The sequence below is a fragment of the Mesoplodon densirostris genome, chromosome 12 (genome assembly GCF_025265405.1).
Source record: "Mesoplodon densirostris isolate mMesDen1 chromosome 12, mMesDen1 primary haplotype, whole genome shotgun sequence".
Lineage (NCBI taxonomy): Eukaryota > Metazoa > Chordata > Mammalia > Artiodactyla > Ziphiidae > Mesoplodon > Mesoplodon densirostris.
This window is the reverse complement of record NC_082672.1, coordinates 42,345,779-42,366,266: the sequence shown is the minus strand read 5'-3', so window position 1 is coordinate 42,366,266 and position 20,488 is coordinate 42,345,779. Positions and strand designations below refer to the sequence as shown.

Here is a 20,488-nt window from a genome sequence, read left to right as displayed (position 1 = left end):
AGATTACCCTGCAAGGATATCATTCAGATTCGATGGAGACATCAAAAGCTTTACAGACAAGCAAAAGCTAAGAGAATTCAGCACCACCAAACCAGCTCTACAACAAATGCTAAAGGAACTTCTCTAAGTGGGAGGAAACACAAGAGAAGAAAAGGACCTACAAAAACAAACCCAAAACAATTAAGAAAATGGTCATAGGAACATACATATCGATAATTACCTTAAAAGTGAATGGATTAAATGCTCCAACCAAAAGACACAGGCTTTATGAATGGATACAAAAACAAGACCTATATATATGCTCTCTACAAGAGACCCACTTCAGATCTAGGGACACATACAGACTGAAAGTGAGGGGATGGAAAAAGATATTCCATGCAAATGGAAATCAAAAGAAAGCTGGAGTAGCAATACTCATATCAAGTAAAATAGACTGTAAAATAAAGAATGTTACAAGAGACAAGGAAGGACACTACATAATGATCAAGGCATCAATCCAAGAAGAAGACATAACAATTATAAATATACATGCACCCAACAAAGGAGCACCTCAATACATAAGGCAACAGCTATAAAAGAGGCTAACAGCTACAAAAGAGGAAATCGACAGTAACACAGTACTAGTGGAGGATTTTAACACCTCACTTACACCAATGGACAGATCATCCAAACAGAAAATAAGGAAACACAGGCTTTAAATGACACAATAGACTAGATAGATTTAATTGATATTTATAGGACATTCCATCCAAAAAAACAGCAGATTACACTTTCTTCTGAAGTGCACATGGAACATTCTCCAGGATAGATCACATCTTGGGTCACAAATCAAGCCTAAGTAAATTTAAGAAAATTGAAATCATATCTAGCAACTTTTCTGACCACAACACTATGAAATCAGAAATGAATTACAGGGAAAAAAATGTAAAAAACACAAACACATGGAGGCTAAACAATACCTTACTAAATAACCAAGAGATCACTGAAGAAATCAAAGAGGAAATCAAAAAATACCTAGAGACAAATGACAATGAAAACACGATGATCCAAAACCTATGGGATGCAGCAGAAGCAGTTCTAAGAGGGAAGTTTATAGCTATACAAGCCTACCTCAAGAAACAAGAAAAATCTCAAATAAACAATCTAAACTTACACCTAAAGGAACTAGAGAAAGAAGAACAAACAAAACCCAAAGTTAGCAGAAGGAAAGAAATCATAAAGATCAGACCAGAAATAAATGAAATAGAAACAAAGAAAATAATAGCAAAGATCAATAAAACTAAAAGCTGGTTCTTTGAGAAGATAAACAAAATTGATAAACCATTAACCAGACTCATCAAGCAGAAGAGGGAGAGGACTCAAATCAATAAAATTAGAAATGAAAAAGGAGAAGTTACAACAGACACTGCAGAAATACAAAGCATCCTAAGAGACTACTACAAGCAACTCTATGCCAATAAAATGGACAACCTGGAAGAAATGGACAAATTCTTAGAAAGGTATAACCTTCCAAGACTGAACCAGGAAGAAATAGAAAATATGAACAGACCAATCACAAGTAATGAAATTGAAACTGTGATTAAAAATCTTCCAACAAACAAAAGGCCAGGACCAGATGGCTTCACAGGTGAATTCTATCAAACATTTAGAGAAGAGCTAACACCCATCCTTCTCAAACTCTTCCAAAAAATTGCGGAGGGAGGAACACTCCCAAACTCATTCTATGATGCCACCATCACCCTGATACCAAAACCAGACAAAGACACTACAAAAAAAGAAAATTACAGACCAATATCACTGATGAATATACATGCAAAAATCCTCAACAAAATACTAGCAAACAGAATCCAACAACACATTAAAAGGATCATACACCATGATCAACTGGGGTTTATCCCAGGGATGCAAGGATTCCTCAATATATGCAAATTAATCAATGTGATACCTCATATTAACAAACTGAAGAATAAAAGCCACACGATCATCTCAATCGATGCAGAAAAAGCTTTTGAGAAAATTCAACATCCATTTATGATAAAAACTCTCCAGAAAGTGGGCATAGAGGGAACCTACCTCAACATAATAAAGGCCATATATGACAAACCCACAGCAAACATCATTCTCAATGGTGAAAAACTGAAAGCATTTCCTCTAAGATCAGGAACAAGACAAGGATGTCCACTCTCTCCACTATTATTCAACATAGTTTTGGAAGTCCTAGCCACTGCAATCAGAGAAGAAAAGGAAATAAAATGAATACAAATTGGAAAAGAAGTAAAACTGTCACTGTTTGCAGATGACATGGTACTATACATAGAGAATGCTAAAGATGCCACCAGAAAACTACTAGAGCTAATCAATGAATTTGGTAAAGTTGCAGGATACAAAATTAATGCACAGAAATCTCTTGCATTCCTATATACTAATGATGAAAAATGTGAAAGAGAAATTAAGGAAACACTCCCATTTACCATTGCAACAAAAAGAATAAAATACCTAGGAATAAAGCTACCTAGGGAGACAAAAGACCTGTATGCAGAAAACTATAACACACTGACAAAAGAAATTAAAGATGATACCAACAGATGGAGAGATATACCATATTCTTGGATTGGAAGAATCAAGATTGTGAAAATGACTATACTACCCAAAGCAATCTACAGATTCAGTGCAATCCCTATCAAATTACCAATGACATTTTTTACAGAACTAGAACAAAAAATCTTAAAATTTGTATGGAGACACAAAAGACCCCGAATAGCCAAAGCAATCTTGAGGGAAAAAAGTGGAGCTGGAGGAATCAGACTCCCTGACTTCAGACTATACTACAAAGCTACAAATCAAGACAATATGGTACTGGCACAAAAACAGAAATATAGATCAATGGAACAAGACAGAAAGCCCAGTGATAAACCCACGCACATATGGTCAACTAATCTATGACAAAGGAGGCAAGGATATACAATGGAGAAAAGACAGTCTCTTCAATAAGTGGTGCTGGGAAAACTGGACAGCTACATGTAAAAGAATGAAATTAGAACACTCCCTAGGGCCTCCCTGGTGGCGCAAGTGGTTGAGAGTCCGCCTGCCGATGCAGGGGATACGGGTTCGTGCCCCGGTCTGGGAGGATCCCATATGCCGCGGAGCGGCTGGGCCCGTGAGCCATGGCCGCTGAGCCTGCGCGTCCGGAGCCTGCGCTCCGCAACGGGGGAGGCCACAACAGTGAGAGGCCCGCATACCACAAAAAAAAAAAAAAAAAAAAAAAAAGAACACTCCCTAACACCATACCCAAAAATAAACTCAAAATGGATTCGAGACCTAAATGTAAGACCGGAAACTATCAAACTCTTAGAGGATAACATAGGAAGAACCCTGTTTGACATAAATCACAGCAAGATCTTTTTTGATCCACCTTCTAGAGTAATGGAAATAAAAACAAAAATAAACAAATGAGACCTAATGAAACTTCAAAGTTTTTGCACAGCAAAGGACACCATAAACAAGACGAAAAGATTAACCCTCAGAATGGGAGAAAATATTTGCAAACGAATCAATGGACAAAGGATTAATCTCCGAAATATATAAACAACCCATGCAGCTCAATATTAAAAAAACAAACAACCCAATCCAAAAATGGGCAGAAGACCTAAACAGACATTTCTCCAAAGAAGACATACAGATGGCCAAGAAGCACATGAAAAGCTGCTCAACATCACTAATTGTTAGACAAATGCAAATCAAAGCTATAATGAGGTATCACCCCACACCAGTTAGAATGGGCATCATCAGAAAATCTACAAACAACAAATGGTGGAGAGGGTGTGGAGAAAAGGGAACCCTCTTGCACTGTTGGTGGGAACGTAAATTGATACAGCCACTATGCAGAACAACATGGAGGTTCCTTAAAAAACTAAAAATAGAATTACCATATGATCCAGCAATCCCACTACTGGGCATATACCCAGAGAAAACCATAATTCAAAAAGACACATGCACCCCAATGTTCATTGCAGCACTATTTACAATAGTCAGGTCATGGAAGCAACCTAAATGCCCATCGACAGACGAATGGATAAAGATGTGGTACATATATACAATGGAATATTACTCCGCCATAAAAAGGAACGAAATTGGGTCATTTGTAGAGACGTGGATGGATCTAGAGATTGTCATACAGAGTGACATAAATCAGAAAGAGAAAACCAAATATCGTATATTAACTCATATATGTGGAACCTAGAAAAATGGTACATATGAACCGGTTTGCAGAGCAGAAACTGAGACACAGAAGTAGAGAAAATACGTATGGACGGCAAGGGGGGAAAGTGGTGGGGGGGTGGGGATGGTGGTGTGCTGAATTGGGCGATTGGGATTGACATGTATACACTGATGTGTATAAAGTTGATGACTAATGAGAACCTACTGTTAAAAAAAAAGTCTATGAAAAAAATGAGAAAAATATATAGGCTAAAAATGGTACTATAAATTGATAGTATTAATTAATAGTGCCCAGCACAGTATCTTTCAAGGACTAGACAGTCAACAAAAGTTTACCAACCTTTTAGATCTACATGCTCTATTTTAGTCATATTTAAGTATACCTTCTCTTGTTGCTCTGAGTAGACCATTAAACACACACAAATACACAACTTCCTCTCAAAATTACTTGTACTTTGTTTACATAGTGCTTCACTAGGCAAAAGATCTAAGAATAGACGGGGGCAAGGGGGGAGGAGGGATAAATTGGGAGCCTGGGATTGACATATACATAGTACTATATATAAAATTGATAACTAATAAGAACTTACTGAATAGCACGGGAACTCTACTTGATACTCTGTAATGGCCTATAAAGGAAAAGAATCTAAAAAAGAGTGGAGATATATATATATATATGTATAACAGATTCACTTTGCTGTACACCACACCTGAAACTAACACAACATTGTAAATCAACTATACTCCAAAAAAATTTTAAAAAGAAAAAAAATGAATAGAATACTATTTAGTGTTTTGGTTATGAAATGTTTTCTGAAACAAATGAGATTCTGTTAAGACTGTGCTTAAGGAGAAACAGGATGAAAAATGCAAATACCTGTGAACACTCAGACACACATTTAGCAGAATAAACAAAATCTTTCCAACCAGAAAGTCCAATATCTAGAGTATGTAACTATCCAAACTCCACACTTCATTTTATAAGGAAGAGAGACATGGCAAATAAAAAATGAACATAACAATTTATTCACAAATAAAGTTTCAGCATTTGGCAAAGGACTGGTATAGGTCTGGCCTAATCTGTAAATATACTGATTATCAACAAGGATCTGGAAGTGATAAAGGACTCTACATAATTTATGAATGGTATGACTTGAATGTAAGTATATTATTTTGGAAGGTAGAAAATCATTAATCCCTATGGTTAACTTCTAGTTAACTAATTCATTCTCCAACAATTTTGAATAGGGATTTATCTATATTTTACTAAAATTAGCAATTTTATTGATAATTTAAATATTAGTAATGTACTTTATGAACCAACATTTTATTTTCAAACCTTCTTAAACCTCAAAACAGAGATGTACATATAAAGAAATACAGATTAGTAATTTTAAAAAGTCATTAAAATACCATCTCCCTTATAATAAATAAGGTGTTACCACGTAGCTGAGTCTATTATCCAAATCCCAAGTATTATGGTTAATCACTAAGTCTTGTTTTTCCATCCACTATAGGTCCTTTGGTAGTCTCAGCCTCCCTTTATATCTCAAAATGACAGTAACAAAAGATATAGGACAAAAAATTTTCACATATTCAACTTCACTACTTTTTATACATTCTTGTTAAAGTTTTGGTAGGAAAGAAAGATGGACTCATTAATGAAATAAGTTTGAGGCCTACAAATGACAGTACTCACTGCTGTAGTTTAATAAAAATCTAAAAATAAAAGGTTTATTTTCTAAAATATTTGCTCTGGTCTCAAATGTTAAGTATACCAAACTTAACTGACTCTAACTGGTGATCCTCAACCTGCAAAGATTGGTGTTTCCAAAATTCATTTCTATATATTAATTGATTGACAGTCAGAGACTATTTTCCAAAATATTTTAAAGAACCGTTATGGAGTTAAAGTAAAAAAAAGAAAAACCTTTATGGCTCAGAGCACACCTGAAAGTAGTATTTTCTCCACATATTTATAAAACAGTTTTTATTGAAAAAAAAAACAACCTGAATTCAGTTAGCAATTTTCTCCCATCTCTCCTCAGGTGTTTGTCTCCCAAAAGGGCTGGGGGACACCAATTCCAATAGACTCACTGTTGTTTTCATTCAAAAGTAGCCTGAAGGATAGAAACTTTCTCCGATGAAAAAACAAATATGGAATTAAGAATTTCTATTACTCACATCAATCCCATTTTCATGGCATAATATTCAAGTTTATTTGCTCACAGATAAGAGGTTTTTAATCTCATAACATAAATTGAAAGGGCAGAATAACAGTACTTTACCACTCCTCACCCCACCCCCATTACCTCCTATTGTCATTTGGAAGTTAACTGGCTTTACAGACCCAGGTTACTCCATTCTTATCTCAAATTTAAGATATGAAAATTTCAGAAATACTCATCATTTTAAGAAAGCATAGAAATTTACTTATTAATTAAAATAAACAAATTGTTTCTATCAAATTTTGCTGAACCCTTATCCTTCATACTACTTTTTAAGAGGTTGACAATTAGAAGACAGCACAAGATTTTCCTAAACAAATAGGACAGAGAGGGGTCAGGGGGAGAAAAACTGGAAAACTTCCAACGTACTGCCCTCAGAAATGGGACCTAAGCAACAATCCAATTAAGAAAGCAAGCAGTCAAAAGAAAAATAATTAAAATAACCACATAGTAGTAACTTTGACACCAAGTATGACAGTATCTAAGTCAACCTAATTAAAGAATTTTTAAAGTCTGGAATGACTGAAGCTGTTAATGAAAACATGAAAATATTATGACATTTATCTGAGAATATTAAAAAAATAGCTGTTACAAATCTACCAAAGCCACAGACACAAACTGTACAACCCACATATCCAGAAATTGTGCAGTGTATGAAAGAGGCAGGTGGGTTTCACTCTCATCAGGTCTGTGATTCAAATGGTAAGCAAAACATAGTTCCAACGAGGGGAAAAAACTCCGTGGCCTCTTAGGAGCTGAGTGGGTAATATTAGTTAGAAGGAAGGCATACACAGCAAAAAGAGACCTGCTAGTATGGCTGCCCCTCTCCTAGACCATTCCAGAGACCTGGGTTCGAATCCAAGATCTGCCAGTGACAAGCTATATAGTCTTCAAATGACTTTACACCCTCAACTTCCATACCTATAAACTGAGAGGGTTAGGCCGGTAAGAATCTATGGTTTCTTCCAGCTCTAAACCTTTTAACTCTAAAGGCAGTCGATTTATAAGTTTTTAGACAATTGATTAATAGCATATCATGCTTTTGTGCCCATTAGTAAAATACAGGAAATTAATTCAAACCACTCAGCTATGACTAAAAGATTACACCTAAGCTGCTGCATAATAGAATGTCAAAGCTGCAATGTAACAAAGGAGGGGGAAAAAGATGCTACGTTTGGCATATGCCAAGCTGAAACAATCCAAGTCATAACCAAAACTAAATATTAGTATGAAACAGTATTTAGGTAATTCAAACAAACCAACTAGTGAGAAATCAGTTGAAGTTAACATAGAGAAAACAGAATTGTTTGAAAATTTCACTGGTTTTGGTATTATATAAACACATTCAGGTTTTGAATATAGTAAAAGCAGAGTCAGTATTAAATGACTGATCAAAAGACTATTTTTCTGTATTTGCTAAGAATCTAGTATATCAATTACCTTCCTTTTGAAATGATAATATTTATATTTTAGGCAAAGTGCTTTATGTTTTTATTTTTGCATCAAAAATAATAATATATAGCTTTTTGAAGCAGTTTAAGGGGAAGCCAAATATTTAAATATTTAAGAGTAATTTAACTCAGCTGAAATGATCTAGCATTAATCCAGAAGAGTAGCAGATACAACTCCTCAAAAATATTTACTGACTTTCTCTACTATATAACAAAATTACGTGGTACATCATTATCTTCAATAAATATTTATTAAGCTTTTAAAACACTATGTGCAAAACATTCATATTAAGGTACATGAAATATATAGTCTCTACAGCTGAGGAACTTACAGCCAAATTAGAGAAACAAAGTATATTTATAAACACAATAAATGGTGTGCAAATGTGTATTATTAAGTATCAAATAAGAAGTACAGACAATAAATGTTACAGTAATTCAGAGTAAGGCAAACCCAAAAAGGCCCAGGTTGGTCAGGGCAGTTCTTGGGAGGAGACACATAAGCTGGGTATTAAAAGAAGACTTTTAAGAAGGGTTTGATGCTAAGCACAGAGAACACAAAGCAACTGTTCCTGCTCTTTGCAACCTTATACCCAACCTTATACTAGTTACGTCCGTAAGTGATAACTGGACTAAACTATATCAAAAGTGCAACAACTAAAAAAGTGTTGGATGGGCAGCTAACATGACAGGATGTTAAAAGGGAAGTTTCTACTGAGAACCAAAGACAACTGACATTCCAAAGCAGGTGCCAGAACATTCTCAAAATTTCCAAAGGAGGCAGTCTAAAGTGTTGAGATGTGTTACCTCCTACCCTCAACACTAGTGAGAGAAGCTTCAAGGAGAACACAGAGGGGGGTTCTGGAGAAGAGTTCCTCGGGGAGAGCTACAGGAACAAGTGCTCTTGCCTTCCAGCGGGGAGGGAGGAGATGGATGCCTGCCTCTCACCTAAAGCCTAGAGGAGAAGGCTTTGATGGGACCACTTGAAGAGCCTGATATGTCTCGAGCACTCTGAAGAACACACTGAACTGGCACCTGATTCACCCCTGGAAATTCCAAAGGATAAGAAGCTAGATGAAGAGGCATGTGAGAGCAGAAGAGAGAGAGCTTCATTGGGACCACTTCCAGAGTTTGTCTGGACAAAGAATGAGCGCTCCATATGGACCAATGTGGGTCCAATGAGAGAGACAGCGAGAGCTGGGGTGACGTCATTTGGGTCCAACCAAGAGGGTCACCTGCAGCTTGAACAGACCTCAGCAAAAGGAACATGAGGTCCTGCCAGATCCAAGAAGCTGAGGAAGACATAAAAAGCCAGCCAGAATACAGATGCATTCTCACTGTCAAGCAATGTGAGGCGGGCAATTGAGGTGGGGGGGTGGAGGATCCACAGGTGAAAGAAAGAACCTTAAACATCTGCCAAGTCTACAGCAGCACCGAAGCTAGAACACCAGGCACCAATCGAGTGTTAGTTAGCTAGTTGCGGCTCTTCTTTCCTCTCTTCCCTCCTTCCTTGTCCGACTTGGGAGAAGTCAGAAACTCGCAGAGGCAAGACAAAGAAGGAGCAGTAGAAAAGCCCAGTCAGAAGAAAAAAAACAGTCCCCGATTATTGGCTTCCCCCTTGCAATGGGCAGAGCTAGGAACTGGGTATGGGGGAGAAGCTTCATCTTTAACTCAGGTTTGGTTTGGGGTTTTTATTTGTTAGTACTAGACATTTTAATAATCAAATTGAGACTTTTGTGACTTAGTTACTGAAGGACAATTTTCAGTATCTAAAAGCAACCAGAAAAGTCAAGTTTATCCATGGGCAGGGAATGTGCCAGCCTCACCGCGTAAATTGAAAGGACTAGTGAATGACAAAAATAAAGCTGTTTTATAATTTCATCCCGTAAGTCCTGCTTCTCAATTGAATGCACTAAAAAGTCAACACAGTGGAGAGCAGAGAAGTACACAGATATGATCTTATAAAACATAACTACCCATCTAGCTTCTCTATCTTGAGATGGCTCAGTCATTAACAATTCCAGAAATCTGCCATAACATAACTCGGGAATCTAATAGTAATACTTAAAATTTGACATGAGCAACAAAATATGATAGACTCACTTTATTTATTTATTTGGTTGCGCCGGGTCTTAGTTGTGGCATGCATGTTGTATCTATTTCCCTGACCAGGGATCGAACCTGGGCCCCCTGTATTGAGAGCCCAGAGTCTTATCCACTGCACCATCAGGGAAGTCCCTAACGGACTCACTTTAAAAGCCAAAGACTGGGGCTTCCCTGGTGGCGCAGTGGTTGAGAGTCTGCCTGCCGATGCAGGGCACACGGGTTCGTGCCCCGGTCCGGGAGGATCCCGCATGCTGCTGAGCGGCTGGGCCCGTGAGCCATGGCCGCTGAGGCTGCGCATCCGGAGCCTGTGCTCCGCAACGGGGGAGGCCACAACAGTGAGAGGCCCGCGTACCACACACACACACACACACAAAAGGCAAAGACTGTCTTGGGGGCTTCCCTGGTGGCGCAGTGGTTGAGAGTCCGCCTACCGATGCAGGGGACACGGGTTTGTGCCCCGGTCCGGGAACATCCCACATGCTGCGGAGCGGCTGGGCCCGTGAGCCATGGCCGCTGAGGCTGCGCATCCGGAGCCTGTGCTCCGCAACGGGGGAGGCCACAACAGTGAGAATCCCGCATACGGCAAAAAAAAAAAAAAAAAGACTGTCTTGATCCCTGCTGTATCTCTAACACTTAGCAAAGCACGCCTTACATAAAAGATGCTTAAAGAACAGCTGTGTCCTTTCCATGTGATGGCTGCTAGGTTAGGTTCTTAGAAAACAGAATCTGAACAAATATGCCTGCAGCTGAGTATGCTTTTTAGTTAGTTTAAAATATGTCACTATGTGTAAACTTATAATGTAGATTACTTTCATCCTTCTCCTTTCATTGTCTGCCAAATCTCAGAAAAGTGCATATTGTATTTTTAATACTGTACTATAAAAACAGAGAGCAACTGTGAAAATTTTAAACTCTGATATTCAAATACAAGAAAAATTACTATCATTATATACATTTTTAACAATTTTAGCAGAAAACCCACAAAGAAATACAGTATCACATAATGCTATTAATGCAGGATGGTTTATTTTAAAAAGAAAGCATTTAAAAAGTATATTATCCAGTATTTTACTAATACTTTGTTGGCATATAATATGTCTTTTCAGTGACAGCCTGAATTAAGAGCCTACTATCTTAGAGAGTTATAGTATCATCATCTTTCTTTAGAAGATTAGGAGGGCTCTTCTGGTGGCACAGTGGTTAAGAATCCGCCTGCAGATGCAGGGGACACGGGTTCCAGCCCTGGTCCAGGAAGATCCCACATGCCGCGGCGCAACTAAGCCCGTGAGCCACAACTACTGAGCCTGTGCTCTAGAGCCCGCATGCCACAACTACTGAAACCTGCACACCTAGAGCCTGTGCTCCGCAACAAGAGAAGCCACCGCAATGAGAAGCCTGTGCACCACAACGAAGGTAGTAGCCCCTGCTCGCCACAACTGGAGGAATCCTGTGCACAGCAATGAAGACCCAACGCAGCCAAAAATAAATGAAATAAATTTTTTTTAAAAAGTTAGGAAATTGAGGCTCAGAGGTTAATGACTTGCCCAAAGTCATACTACTAGTAAATGGTAGAGCAGGAGTTTTAACTCAAGACAGTGTGTCAGATTCCCAAGCCATGCTAACAATAACATTGAAGAGGTGAGTTCTGTTGACTCATTTCCAAAAGAAATAAAATCTTATTTTAATGGTTACCTTTATAATGTCTAATTTTGAAATACAAGCTATTGCCAAGTTCCAAACATAGTTCTATTAACAAACCTCTACTGGTATGAATTTATTAATAAACTCTTCATGAGTAAAAACTCTATAAAGCAGATATCAGTAAAATTTCTATCAGTCAATATATTACTCATGATAGCATTCTTATGGTATTTACCATAAGTATATGTGACTATAAAATTGACAGTTTCCAAGTTGGTACCTAAAGCAAGCAGGTCTTATTGTATGTTTCAGAAACTGAAGGGTGTTGGCTGAAACACAGCCCTATTATCAGACTGTTCCATTCTCCTGCACTGTCTTAGTAACAGAGGTTAAGAGACGGGGTGGGATATTTCAGTGTTAATCAGCAGTTCTCCACCTGCTCGTCCCTCCCCTGGGAACATTTGGCAACATAAATTGGCCTGGAGACATGTGTATTGTCACTACTGTGTGTGCATGTGGGGACTACAAGTAGAAGCTGCTAGGTAGCACCAGGGATGGTGCTAAACATCCTACAGTGCACAGGGCAGCCCTGCCCACTCCCAAAAAGGAATTATTCAGTCTAAAATGTCAGTAGTGGGCTTCCCTGGTGGCGCAGTGGTTGAGAGTCCGCCTGCCGATGCAGGGGACACGGGTTCGTGCCCCGATCCCGGAGGATCCCACATGCCGCGGAGCGGCTGGGCCCGCGAGCCATGGCCGCGGAGCCTGTGTGTCCGAAGCCTGTGCTCCGCGACGGGAGAGGCCACAACAGTGAGAGGCCCGCGTACAGCAAAAAAATAAAAAAATAAATAAAATAAAATAAAATAAAATAAAATGTCAGTAGTGTCGAGGCTGAGAAACTCTAGTGTGAGATTAAAATGTCTGAGGCACTTAGCAGAGAGGGTGGCGTGAGTGTTTAGAGACTGTAACTATAAACACTAAATCAGAGTCCAGTAATACCAGGACAGATTAGATATAGCACTCAAGCCGTGATGAGAGCACTGGCAAGAGGGCAGCCTCCTGCTTTGTTAGGTTTGAGGTGGGTAGTGTAAAGAAAGTGACTGCAACTTCTAGTAGTGCTCCAACATTTCACAGTTGTGATTTTTTTTTTTTCTGACAAAAGAACAGGAAATTGAAAAAGTAAAAGTAAAAAGAAAAGTAGTTTGCTGGAGAGAAAAGAAACTTCATTTGTTAAACTGTACACAGTTCCACTACCAGCTTACTGAGTGTTTCTATGACTTACAGCTGGGCCCTAGAGGGTTACAACCTAAAACAATAATAATGGATGTTTTGGACACACTATAAGAGAAAATCAGAATAAATAAATATACATGTGCTTCATTCTGGACATCAGTATTCTAAAGACCAAACATGATTTCAGAAAGCCTGGCTTTTAGCTCCCAAATGTGTAAATGCTCTGATGGTATACTACTGTTCCTTCTTGGGCCTTCCCTTCTCTGAATTTGGGGACCCTCAGTCAAAAGAGAAAACAGTAAAATCTGGACACGTAGCAACCTCTGAGATGGTGCTGACATAAAACAAAAACCAAACACCAACAAGCAAAATTGCTTGGAGTTGAAAGAGTCAGACTTCAGAGGTTATCTAGTAGCAAACCCCACAATGCCCGCCTCTGTTCACATACCAACACTCCTAACAAGTGGTTAGCCGACTCCACTTAAACACTAAACTAAGGTCTATCACTTCTACTAGCTTCCAGAAACCACGAATCACTTCTTCTCACGTAATGGGTATTGAAAGATTGCTCCTGAGCTCTCAAGAGAGCAATGTAATTGATCTAAGTTGCTCCTGCTTCACAGATACCAACTGTTTCTCATTATCAACATTTCCTTAAAGCAGAAAAAAAGCTCACCATCCAAAGACGATTCTAAACTACAATTGGCCAAATCTGCGGGCGTATTTGCCCTTTGAAAATTATCTTCTGATAGATTGAAGCATTTAACTAAATGCAGACACATGATTCATCTAAAAAGCCTTGTTTGACATTGTCAGTATAAGGAATGACTCATTAAATCCTGAAAATGGCACGCTAGGTATGTTTTATCCTCCTACATCGCTCAGCAGGATTTATTCTCCCCTTAACTACGTAACCAATGAAAGATACTGATGGAATTCGAAGACTCCGGATCATGTTGGGTAAATACGGTACTGTACTTTATACAGTTACAGTAAAGCCTCGTGGAGCCTCGGCAGATGCACGAGAGCAAAACTAAAGTGATTTATTATTGTGCCGTAAAAGAAGTAGATCCTAATTTGTTCTGTGCTGGCTTACCCCAAAAGGGTAGCGGGGGGCAAGTCCCATAAACCGAGCTTTGCTGTCGAGTTTAATTTAGTTTAAATTAACGTCACCGGCGTTGCACCGAAGTTTGAACGGTTACAGGAGGTAAGTCTCTGGCGGTTGCTTCCCCCAAACAGCCCCCTTTCAACCCGCCCCGGGCGCAGGGCGCGCAGCCTCCCAACTGGGCAGGTGGGCCCCGCGCGGCGTCTCCGCAGTGCCCAACCCGCAGCCGCTCCCTTACCTTGGTGAGCTGGGCGATTTTCTTGCTCATTTTCAGGTGCAAGTCCTGGCTGTAGTCCATGCATTGCCCCGCCTGCTGCGCGGCGGCCGGCGAGGCCGCGAATTTGGCCGCCCCGGCCGCCGAGCCGCCGTAATAGTGCTGCTGCCAGCTCATGCCTGGGGTCGCCATCTTCCCGGCAGACCCCGGCCGGGGCACCGGTGCCCGCGCTCGGGCGGCGGCCCGCCGAGCAACGGCGACGGGGAGGCAGGAGCCGGGGCGGCCGCTTCCGGACCCGACACCCGGCGCCCGGCAGCCGCGGCCGACCGCGCCCCCCCGCCCGCGAACCCCGAGTCACCGCCGTCCAGGGACGGGGCGGCCCCGCCGGCCCGAAGCTGCGGGCGACACCGGCGCGGGGCAGATGCCCGGGGTGCGGCGGCGGCGGCGGCCCGGGGCCTGATCCGCTCTCGCCCTCTCTTCAGCTCGCGCCTGGCGGGCGGAGACGTGGGCGCTGTGGCCCCGCAAGTCCTGCTCCCACCCGACACCCAGCGGGACAGCCGCCTAGGGGGTTGCGGAGGGAGGAGACTGGGCGGGCTTCTGCGGGGGTAGGCGGGGACCTGGAGGAGGACGCGGGAGCCGCGGAGCCGCCGTTAAGAGGGCGCGCGGAGCGCGCGGGGTGGCGACGTCATTTCCCCGCAGCCAAGCTCCGCCCCGCGCCGCCGCCTGCCCCGCAACCCGGCGACCGGCGCGGGCTTCTCTTGCGGGGCTCGCAGCCAGTGTCTACCCCTGCGGCGGGGAGCCCCTAGCTCCGGCCGGCTCGTGGTAATCCCCGTGTGCCGCGCGTGCCAGAAAAGACTGGGCCGTGGTCACCTTCGGTGTGTAGAGCGCGTGCCGATTTACCGAGCCTTTCCACGTGCATCATCGCGTGCGCTGGGCCCAAGCGGCTCTTTCCCAAGAAAAGCGGCAAACTCACATCCTGCTCACCCCCAACGATGGCCTCAGCACCGGAGACGTGCGTAATGAAGTCGCGGGGAATCCGATACCCCCTACCCAGACCCTTCCTTCCAAACTCACACAAACATGATTGTTACAGTGTCTTAGGCTGACCAACTACGTGCCAGGCACTGTCCCTCATTCAACACCAAGTGTCTATGTGGAGAGGACACACTTCATCAGTCAATTGGTATAGCATTGCACCACTACTCTTCCCAGTCTAATGGAGCCCCAGACAATTATATATGAAATCTACTTGGCTGCAAGTAAAGGGGAAACAGAAGCTGAACAAGATGTCCTTAAGGATTTGGAGCTGGGCTAAAATGTGTCATTACTTGTGCATTTGCACCTTACTAAATGTGTTATTTCCTACTAAATTTCTCCTAACATCTCTACTCCTGCAAGTCAAATAATTTTTTTTAACGTAGTGTCCTGTGTTGAAGTAAATCAGTCATTTTAGAGCATTCTTAACACAAACTTTAAAAATATAGAATCGTGCCTATTTAAAAAAAATATGCTCTCATGCAGTTTTGCAGGACTGAATCCTCTCCTAATATAATTACGTATTATAATACGTAATTTCTCTTCAGCATGCAACTAACCACCATATAAATCTGATATTATTAACAAATCCGATTGGGGGCCATATTAAAGTATTTGTGACAAAATCTAAATCTACAAGATGAAGGCCGAATCGGATCTTGAAATACTTCTGGAACTGTTGGAATTCCAGAAAGGAATTTTGAAATTGGCCACCTCTTTTCCCAGATGCTAAGTACTCAGCCTTCCCTCTAACAGAACTTTCAGAAAATAAGTTGCCTAGTTCCAAGGTCCTGAATGGAGCAGATGGCCAGAAACAAATATCATGCAAATTTTGCCCCCTTCTTAAGCTCTATTGATTAAGTGAAATTAAAGAGAATTAGAAGGTGGGTTATTTCATCAAATTCTAGGCATGGAAGATTCACAATCATTTTAGAACCCTCATGTCCTTTATATTCTATGCAGAAGTGTGTGCTCCAAATGCTCCTAAGTTTCCCTAAATTTTTATAGCTAACTTTTGCTAGGGCAAAGAAGGTGTTTTTTGTTTTTGTCTATGATATAGTGGAAAGAATATAGGACTGGAAATAAGACCAACATGTAGCCTCAACTGAGTCACCAATCTTGTTCATCCCTCAGGTGCATCCTCTGAAGAGTTATCAGCCCCTTCCCGGTCTAACTTGGGAGTTAAAGGTTGTAACTCTGGCCCACTAGTAGTTCACTCTGAGCCCCATCACAAGAGTTCCTGCCATTGCTATACAGCATAGCCCAGGAGGAGCCTTTTCCTAAATACTCTGCTCAATAGACACCCAGTGTCATTCCATGAATTAAATAGTTTTACCTGACCACAGTAGGATAAAACAGGTCATCTGATACAGAATTCTATTTAACTATGAATGATACATAGAAATATAAAGTCTAATATAATACACTCATAATCCCATCACTCAGGATCACACTTTTAAAAAATTCAGTAAAGAAGTTGTGCAATAAGAGAGAAAAGAGGAAAAGCTAGTTAGGCAAGAAATCTTTGTTTAGCACCTGTATCTCCCGTGAGATGGTTTATGCAGAAATATTTCTCAAAAGCCTATTGTGTGCCAGGTGCTGAGGCTGCAGTGATGACTAAGAATCAGTCTCTGTTAGCAGTCTAGTGGGAAAGACAGACAAGTAATAAGGTGCAATACAGTGTGGTAAGTGTTAATCAAAGGAACTCACAAGAGGGGCCCTTAACCCAGCCTTGGAGTGTTGAGAAGGCTTCACACATGTGAAAAGGTCATGTCTGAATGGACTCCTGAAGGATGAGTTCTTCGGAATAAGAGAGATAGTAGATGTGGACCGCTGGCTCTGAGGACAGCAAGGGCAAAGCCCTGGGGATGAGAGAGAGCATAACCCATTTAGGGAACAGCAAGTGGTATGATGTGGCTGAAGCAAAGGGTTTGATGGGATGTCAAAATATGAGGCAGAGTATGTAGCAAGATTATTCGGGAGGGAGAGCTTATTTGCCTTGATAAAGAGGTTGGGACTTTATTCTAAAGGCAATAAAGACCCACTGAAGGGCTTTAAGCAGGTGACTGAAATAATCACATTCACAGTTTAGTAACGTTAACTCTTGTGACTGTGGAAAATGGGTTACATGGGCAACTTTGTAGACATGGAGACTAGTTAGTTGGGAGGTTATTGCACTTACTCAGGTAAGAGAGGATGGACCAGTGACCTAAAATATGGCGGTGAGAATAAAAGAAATGGATGGATCTGAAACAACCATAAGTTAAAATAGAAAGGACACTGGGGCTGAGGAGGAGAGAGTAGTCAGGGGGTCCCCCTGAGACAGGGACTGGAGAAGGAGGAAGAAGTGGGGGAAGGTGATAAATTCAAGGTAGAACGTGTTATCTTTGAGATGCCTGTGGAACACCTAAGTGGAGATTTCAATTGCAATATAGAATAGGAGAGGTAAGAAGAGTAATCAAATTTAGCACAGGGAGATCAGCTCGGTGCTTTGTGACCACCTAGAGGAGTGGGATTGGGAGGGTGGGAGGGAGACACAAGAGGGAGGAGATATGGGGATATATGTATACATATAGCTGATTCACTTTGTTATAAAGCAGAAACTAACACACCATTGTAAAACAATTATACTCCAATAAAGATGTTAAAAAAAAAGACAAAAAAGAGTAATCAAATTGAATACAGGGCTTCCCTGGTGGCTCAGTGGTTGAGAGTCTGCCTGCTAGTGCAGGGGACACAGGTTCGAGCCCTGGTCTGGGAGGATCCCACATGCCGCGGAGCAACTAGACCCGTGAGCCACAAGTACTGAGCCTGCACGTCTGGAGCCTGTGCTCCACAACAAGAGAGGCCGCAATAGTGAGAGGCCCACGCACCGCGATGAAGAGTGGCCCCCGCTTGCCACAACTAGAGAAAGCCCTCGCACAGAAACAAAGACCCAACACAGCAAAAATAAATAAAATAAATTAATAAACTCCTACCCCCAACATCTTCTTTAAAAAAAAAAAAATTTGAATACAACAAGAGAAGGTAAGTACTGCTTACATGAGAAGACCAGAAGCCATCGGTATGTGAAAAGGAGCATCTGTCTAGGTGGGTTGTCATCTATGACATGATAGAACTTATCCTTGAGAAGTAGTTGTAATCCATAGATGGAAGCATCAGGCCCAAGGAAGTGGGCTTTTAATGCAGAATTTGGGCACAGCAGGAGTAGAGGCTGATGCAGGGGAACAGTCACTGAAAGCAAGTAGAGGGATGAGCTGGAAGTAAAAATAATTTTGAGGATTAGAGCTGTAACAACTTCAAGTCTCTTATTTTACACATATTAAAGATTAGAAAGGTTGAGTTGCACAGATTTTAAAAACCAGTTAGAGCTAGAATTATGACCTAGATATTTTAAACCCCAGTTCTCTCTGGTTTACCAAACAATAGTTTAAAGCTGTTTATCAGAGAATCTCTGTTCTGGTATTCTTTAACTAGACATTTCTTATGCTAATATTTCCATACACTGATCTTTCAATTATGATTTATATTTGCAATGATGTCGCACAGGCTTGCAAATCCCCTACACACTTTCTGAATTGTTAGAAATGGTGGGAGGAGGGAAGAAGAAAGTGGTAGTGGTCAATGTAAAGACCAATTAATGATGAAGCTAATGAGGCTCATGTGATTCCTTCCAGGCGGTGTCTTCACGAGTGATAACATGATTATAAAATTCAGTAAAAATTTATAAAGACAACATTTTTTGTATTTTTCCATTAAACTTCCCAAATTGTGTATACCTCAGGCTCCAGAAAACCTAGATTAACCCCAGGCAGCAGTACCTAAAGTTAAGAATTAAAATGAGGACTGGAATGGAATATTTCATACAATGGACTATTACTCAACCATAAAAAAGAATGAAATAATTCCATTTGCAGCAACATGGATGGACCTAGAAATTATCATATTATGTGAAGTAAGACAGAGAAAGACAAATATATGATATCACTTGTATATGGAATCTAAAACAATGATACCAATGAACTTATTTACGAAACAGAAACAGACAGACATAGAAAACAAATGTATGGTTCCCAAAGTGGATAGTGGGGGGAAGGGGATAAATTAGGAGCTTCGGATTAACATATGCACACTACTATATATAAAATAGGTAGACAACAAGGACCTACTGTATAGTGCAAGGAGCTATCTTCGATATTTTGTAATAACCTATAATGGAAAAGAATCTAAAAATATATATAATAATTTTTCAGAAGAATTTCATATGTATTTTATATATATGTATAACTGAATCACTTTGCTGTATACCTGAAACTAACACAACATTGTAAATTAGCTATACTTCAAATTTTTTAAATGGTAAACAACATTTTTTAAAAAATGAGGATCAAGATGCATACTCAAAAGTTAGTGGACCAAAAGCCCAGGCAACAAAAGAAAGAACAGGTAAATTGGACTTCATCAAAATTAAAACCTTTTGTGCATGAAAGGACTTTACCAACAGGGTGAAAAGGCAACCCATCGAGAAAATATTTGCAAATTATATATCTGGTAAGGGATTAATATCCAGAACTTATGAAGAACTCCTATAACTCAACAATAACAAAACAACGCAACTGCAAAATAAGCAGAGGACTTGAATAGACATTTCTCCAAAGAATATATACAAATGGTCACTAAGCACATGAAAAGATGCTCAAGGGCTTTCCTGGTGGCGCAGTGGTTGAGAGTCCGCCTGCCGATGCAGGGGACACGAGTTCATGCCCCGGTCCAGGAGGATCCCACATTCCGCGGAGCGGCTGGACCCGTGAGCCATGGCCGCTGCGCCTGCGCATCCGGAGCCTGTGCTCCGCAACGGGAGAGGCCACAACAGTGAGAGGCCCGCGTACCACAAAAAAAAAAAAAAAAGAATGGTATTAAATATCTACAAAAATGCATGACAAGTGGGGGTGGCCAGGTGATCTCCAAGGAACCTTTTGCTCTCATCTGCATCACATTGTTAAGCCTCTTAGGAACATTCAGCACTTGAATGGGACTTAATCTAAGGTCATGCAACAAGGCTTAGTTGCATAAGGGACTCAGAATCAATAGAGACTGTCTACCAGCAACTGAACTTCAGTGGAATCAATAAACACAGTAGATCTGTGTAAGACTTCACACAAATACAGAAAATATTTTGCATTAAACATTTTTCAAATGACTACTATTCTCTTTTTTTAAGCCTTTTTTTTTTTTTTTTTGCGGTACGCGGACCTCTCAC

At 40.8% G+C, this 20,488-nt stretch overlaps 1 protein-coding gene across 3 annotated transcripts in view; it reads right to left on the bottom strand.

Annotated features, from left to right (window-relative positions):
* FAM184A (family with sequence similarity 184 member A) overlaps positions 1-14,482 on the bottom strand; it is a 114,630-nt gene extending 100,148 nt beyond the window's left edge. For all 3 annotated transcript variants that reach the window (XM_060115121.1, XM_060115123.1, XM_060115124.1), the window contains exon 1: positions 14,218-14,482. In XM_060115121.1, coding sequence (XP_059971104.1) covers positions 14,218-14,385 — 168 coding nt within the window. In that variant the 5' untranslated portion in view covers positions 14,386-14,482. The remainder of the gene's footprint in view (positions 1-14,217) is intronic.
* Between the last annotated feature and the right edge of the window lie 6,006 nt (positions 14,483-20,488).